Here is a 6,640-nt window from a genome sequence, read left to right on the forward strand (position 1 = left end):
TTTTGTTAGAAATTCACTGTTAATGTAAATCATTTATACATTAATGCAAATACTGTAGTTCAACACTTCTTTAACCATGTAGACTAATTGATAGGTTTTGTGTTTCTCTACTAATTTGGTGAAAGGAGGGTATCTCAATATGAAAAGATGCACACAGGTGCAAACCCATGTTTATAATCATATAATATAATGGTACAATAATAATAAATTTCTCAGATAAACATGTGGCAAGATTTAATTCCCTTTTGTCTCCATAGTGGAAGAGATAAATATTAAGAAATTCAGGGAGATAAAGCTCAGTTCAGTTGAGGAACAGATGCTGCTGTATATTTGATCTTAGCCAAAAGGTCATTGTAACGGAATTTTGTAGACCAATCCTTTTATTGTTCTGACAAATAATCAAATACATTTTGTCTATCTAAATAATTAAATTTTCAAAGACTTATAACTTAATTATTATGTAGGTGAAACTCGAAAAATTAGAATATCGTGCAAAAGTTCATTTATTTCAGTAATGCAACTAAAAAGGTGAAACTAATATATGAGATAAGACTCATTACATGCAAAGCAAGATAGTTCAAATCAAGTGATTTGTCATAATTATGATGAGAGCAACTTTTGCATCTCATTTGGAAACCAAGAACCCAGAATATGGAGGAAGAACGGAGAGGCCAATCAAGCACAGTAATCTCACGGTCATTGAGCCAGTTTTTGGCAAAAGTTGCTCTCATCAGAAAAGAGGACTTTGGACCACTGAGCAACAGGACTTTGGACCACTGTGCTTCATTAAGACCAGGGTCAACGCAGCCGTCCACCAGGAGATTTTGGAGCACTTCATTCTTCCTTCTGCAGACAAGATTTATGGGGATGCTGACTTCATTTTCCAGCTGCCCATACTGCCAAAAGCACCAAATCCTGGTTCAATGAATGTTGGATTACTGTGCTTGATTGGCCAGCAAACTCGCCTGACCTGAATCCCATAGAGAATCTATGGGGCATTGCCAAGAGAAAGATGAGAGACATGAGACTGAACAATGCAGAAGAGCTGAAGGCTGCTATTGAAGCATCCTGGTCTTCCATAACACCTCAGCAGTGCCACAGGCTGATAGCTTCCATGCCACACCGCATTGAGGCAGTAATTGCTGCAAAAGGGGCCCAAACCAAGTACTGAGTACATATGCATGCTTATACTTTTCAGAGGTCCTGTGTTATTCAATGTGCAATCCTTGTTTTATTGATTGCATGTAATATTCTAATTTTCTGAGATGGTGGATTTGAGGTTTTCATGAGCTGTACACCACAATCATCACAATTATGACAAATCACAGCTTGAACTATCTTGCTTTGCATGTAATGAGTCTTATCTCATATATTAGTTTCACCTTTTAAGTTGCATTACTGAAATAAATGAACTTTTGCACGATATTCTAATTTTCGAGTTTCACTTGTACACTAAGTTGTGCTTGTGTTGTACCCCAAATAAACAATACACTATTTATATGTTATATATTAACATATCATTATGTGGATTTTGATGATTCACATTCCTTCTTGTATGATGCTTCTCTCTTTTATTTATTCAATTGTTAGCCTCTTTTTAAAGGAATAATATAAAGAAAAAATGTAATTTGCAGATATTTATCTATTACAGAAGTGAATTGCACTGAATACAATGTTACATTATCTTACTTCTCCCAATCCTTGCATATATGTTGTACTTCTGGATATCTTTCAACCATTAGATGGACATAATCATATTATTATAATAATAATTATTATTATATAAACTATTGGAATAGATGGTTGGGAAGTGAGAGAAATGTATATGATCCGGGCACTGATATACATACACAGATAGAACCTCTGCCAGGATTCAATGCCAAAATAAAATCTCTTGTCATTTCACAAAGATATCTGTGCATGCATAGAAGTTCTTGAAGTGATCACACTGAGCATATGAGAATGCTCAGTGCCTTAACACTTTAAGTTCCAGTTCTCATTCATTGGCTTCCCAAAGTGCCCTTTGTTATAGGGACAAGTCTGTCTGCTGTCTGTCTCTATCTGTCTATCTACCTACCTACCTATCTCTCATATCTACCTAACATCCCTCCCTCCCTCCCTCCCTCCCTCCCTCCCCCACTCTCTATCGTCTTATCAGTTATCCAGCAATTGATCTGTAAACATGCATCCAAACACATTTTTCCCCTTCTTCAAGGTTTAATTTCTCCTGGAGTGTCAGTTCCTGTTCAAGTTCCTGGCAGTGAACCTGATATGTCTCAGTACTGGCCAAGGTTACAGTAAATCGTGGGCTGATTTTGCAAATGGCTATATGGACATCAGTTGGAGGTTGATCTGTATTTCTAAAAGAAGAATGGCTTTCCACATATTTCTGTACTGCAACTGCATCCTATGATGTAACACACGAGGAAAGACTTTAACATGGACCTTTGTATACTGAAGGAATTATATCAGTTGGAACAAATCTTCATTTTGGTATCCAAACTTTTATTCATTTTGGTGTATTATTTGTAAATGGGCATTTATATGTTATAATGAAAGAACAATGTAGACTGAATGGATGTTTGCTTTTGTGTTGGTCATGAAGTTTTTTTTTAAAGGAAGCCATGATCAACAACCTTTGCCATGAATTAAGAGTTTTATCAAACTGTATCAAAAACTTCTACCAATTTGTTCATAGATTCCAGACTATGCTCCAAGTCTATATTATTTCACTGCATATAATTCAACCGGGAACAATTCAGAGTATATTTCTGTAAGGAAAATATCTGTTGAAATTTCCAAAGGTTATAAACAGATGATGCTTATTTGCAAACATAGTGTTAACTTCAAAGAAGAAAAGTTTGATAGGAAAAGGGTAGATTGTGTCTCCGATATAATCCAATTTGTTTTATGTCAAAATGTAAGTATTTGTCTTCCCTAGAAATCTCCCAGAATGATTTCTATAATAAAGTTAATTTCATTTATATTCAACAAGAATATTCTATAGATGTTTTACACACATTTTCATGCATCAAACATTTCTTTTTTGGTCAGCAAAAGTTAATTGTTCTTAGCTATAGTTGTACTACTGTTCACAGTCCAATCATTTTGTGCATCTAGAATTCATTCCTAATCAATTAAAAGTGCTTGCAAGAGTTTTAAACTTAAGTGTTTTGAAGTTGTTCACAACGACATATCAAAATTAACCATTGTTGATTGTAAAAACCATGCCAAAGCCTTTGTATTTCCTTTATTATACTATTTTATTTTTAACCTAATAGTGTGGTGTGGCAAATTTTGTTCTTTGTTAGGGTTTAACTATTTTTTTACACACACACACACACACACACACACACACAAATAAATCCTTTGTCAATAACATTTGCCAGTTGAAAATGAGCATTCAAAATGAGCATTCAAAGTAATTTTTATAGATTTTATAACTTATTTTGGAATCTCAGTTGAAAAGTTAAGTTTTTGCTAGAACATCAGACTTATTTATGAAAGCTTTATTTTAATAATAATAATAATATAATTTTCAATTGCAATGAAATATTATATAAATAAATATTTAATAAAGAAAAACAGATAACTTTTAAATAAGAATTACATTTTAAATTATGTTGGATAAATTTGAATTTAGAGAAAAGACAAACATTTTCTAGTTATTTCAGTTAAGTTGCAATTCTGAATTTTTTTAAAAAAATAAATCTAGTTTAAAGCTAATGGAATTAAACTGGAATATCTCGTTGTAAAATAACTTTTTTAGGCTTTTTTTTTTAAATTATTGAATGGATATGTTTATTACAAAAGTAAAATTCTCTAAGGAATTCAATTTCTACATATATTCACAAAGCACACTTTCTTAACATAATTTTCCCATGAATTTATAATCTGGATAATATTTTAGTGCCTTTGCACATGTATGCACAAGGATCAAAAGGTGCATTATCAAGAAACAATTAGAGAAAAGAAATAAGGATACCACAACAATGTAGATTGTGACTGGTCAGTGAAAGTGAAAAGCTTTTAGTCTTTGGCAGTTTGAATATAAACATTCTTACATCTATGAAGGAAGTTCATTGTGATCCAGCTGTTACTTACAACACTGCATGAAAGAAGAGATCTGATGATGTGTAAAAAATTATGCCCCGGAAGCCTGCAACTTAAGGGAAACGCCTCAAGCAATCCTTTTAAAAGATAGGGGAGATTCATTCTCTCTTTCTCCTCCATAATACAATGTCGGAATCAGTGATTTTTCTATAATTTAGAAAAAAAGTGTAGTTACCTTAAAATAGATTTTACTGTAGTTTACTGGTTCTATGAAAGCATCCAAAGAGACAAACTGTTTTCAGGGTAAATGCAAGAGGGTATAGCACAGGTTTAATTACAGCACACACTCTCACATGCACTGAAATGAGGATGGTGAATTTTAATATATACAGTGTGTGTGTGTGTATATATATATATATATTTAAAGTCACAACCCCTGGTATGCCTCAATTATGGGAGGAAGCTAACTGCTTCCATTCTCTGTCAATCGGCTCGTCACAAGAGTCCATCACGACAGAAACCCAATATTTTTACTGTTGCCTTTGTTATATTTGTGTTTTTTTAATTTGTGCTTTATTTATTTATCAGCACAAATAAAACACACACACACAAACACACACATACGTGTGTGTGTGTGTGTGTGTGTGTGTGTATTTAGAGTCACAACCCCTTGTATGCCCAAATATGGGAGGAAGTTTACTGCTTCCATTCTCTGTCTATCGGCTCATCACAAGAGACCATCCAGACAGAAACCCAATATTTTTACTGTTGCCTTTGTTACATTTGTGTTGTATTACTTTATTTATTTATCAGCACAAATACAACATATATATATATATATATATATATATATATATATATATATATATATATATATATATATATATATATATATATATATATATATGCTCTGAAAAACACAGCATTGGATCCGAGTTAAAAAAAGGTTATTACAACTCAAAACACCTTTTTCTGACAAGTTATTTTAATGCTATTTATACCAAGAGGATATTTCATGTACAGAATAATGTTGATGGCTATGATTGATTAGACAGCCAATACTGAGCAAAACATAGCAATTCAAAGTAATGCCAACAAATTTGAAGACAAGTCTGTCTTAAGTTGTGTTTCTGTGTATTTATATATATATATCTGGGAATTCCCTTCTGGAACTCAGTTGGATTTAATTCTGTGAGAATGAGTATAGATGTATTGCTAGTCTTCAAGAAAGTAATATTAACTTTTTTAAATGTCCGAAAACAATCCCGAAGGAAATGTTCTTGGACCTATGAATGAGAATGGACATATTCTATCATTAACACCATTTTATGGTACATAGAAACAAACAGGGCCTCTTGAATATTTTCTCTAATCAAGAAGGTTTTTTTCCCAAAATTATCAAAAGATGAAGAAGAAGAAGAAGAAGAAGAAGAAGAAGAAGAAGAAGAAGAAGAAGAAGAAGAAGAAGAAGAAATAATTTTCTTCTTTTTGGTAGTATAAACATGGAGTCAAATCCTGTCTTAGGGCATATCACAAGATCACACAGTTTTATTCTGGATTAATTAATTTTACTGCCCTCCTCTTCTTCTGTCTTTTGTATCACCTAAAACAGAATTATAATAATCAGCATGCTATATCTGAACAGGCAATGAATATGTAAAAACAGTTTTTAAGCATCTTGATTATAGGTTATTACAATGTGGTAAAGGGTAAAATGTGTTAAGCGATCTTAAGGATGTACCTTCAGAGTTATTTTATAGATAATTTTAGACAGCTCCTGTGAAACAGCATCATGACTGTCCTTAGCAGTCTACTCAATATTGTTTTTCATTGAAAGGGTCATGAAAAATATCTAAAGAGCTTGTACTTCTCCTTGTCTTTCTCTGTCTTTCAGTTTCTTTATGTTTGATTAGACAGCTGCTACACCTGAATCACTTATTGTTCCAGGATGAATCAAATGCCACAACAGTTTAATTGATCGTTGAGTAGTTCTTGGTTCTTTTGCCAGAGGCCTCATTTCAAAAGCAGTCCAAAACTGTCATATGAAAGACTGGCTGTAGGATTGGTGAAGAGCAAAAGAGACTTGATGTTGTGCGGACATCAACTGGCTGGGGAATTCTGGGCGTTGAAGTCCACACATCATAAAGTCACCAAGGTTGAGAAACACTGCATTAGAGAATCAGAGTTGTGCACAGCTTTGTGCTGGAAGAATCTTGTCTAGACAAGACAAGACAAAGATCTTTAACTGAGAGGGAATGGTAGAGAGAAAGAATGTAAGATAATAAATAGCGTGAATTTCCATTCCAATTATTTTACTGTTTACTTTTTCAAGGTCATGCTAGATTATAAAATTAAAAAGCACATCATGTGTACTGAGCAAGCTCCAGTAGTTTAAAATCCAGGTGGGATGAAGTGCATTGCTGGATCTGGTATGATTTACTTACCAAGTTTCATATTCTAATAAATGGTTGCTAAAAAGAGAGTTGTATTATGAGTATGACAGGCAGGTACTCTTTAAAAGACTATTTTAAAATAAATATTTGCAAATTAACATTACAAACCGTTTCCCCCCTCTCATTAAACCTTT

The 6,640-nt window shown here is 33.1% G+C and overlaps 1 protein-coding gene across 8 annotated transcripts in view; it reads left to right on the top strand.

Annotated features, from left to right (window-relative positions):
* PAX6 (paired box 6) overlaps positions 1-2,301 on the top strand; it is a 28,218-nt gene extending 25,917 nt beyond the window's left edge. For 7 of the 8 annotated variants that reach the window (XM_032220577.1, XM_032220586.1, XM_032220602.1 and 4 more), the window contains one exon: positions 2,216-2,301. In XM_032220577.1, coding sequence (XP_032076468.1) covers positions 2,216-2,301 — 86 coding nt within the window. The remainder of the gene's footprint in view (positions 1-2,215) is intronic. The other variant, XM_032220635.1, reaches the window with a different exon arrangement.
* The last annotated feature ends 4,339 nt before the right edge of the window (positions 2,302-6,640 follow it).

This window comes from Thamnophis elegans, chromosome 1, assembly GCF_009769535.1.
Source record: "Thamnophis elegans isolate rThaEle1 chromosome 1, rThaEle1.pri, whole genome shotgun sequence".
NCBI classification, from domain to species: domain Eukaryota; kingdom Metazoa; phylum Chordata; class Lepidosauria; order Squamata; family Colubridae; genus Thamnophis; species Thamnophis elegans.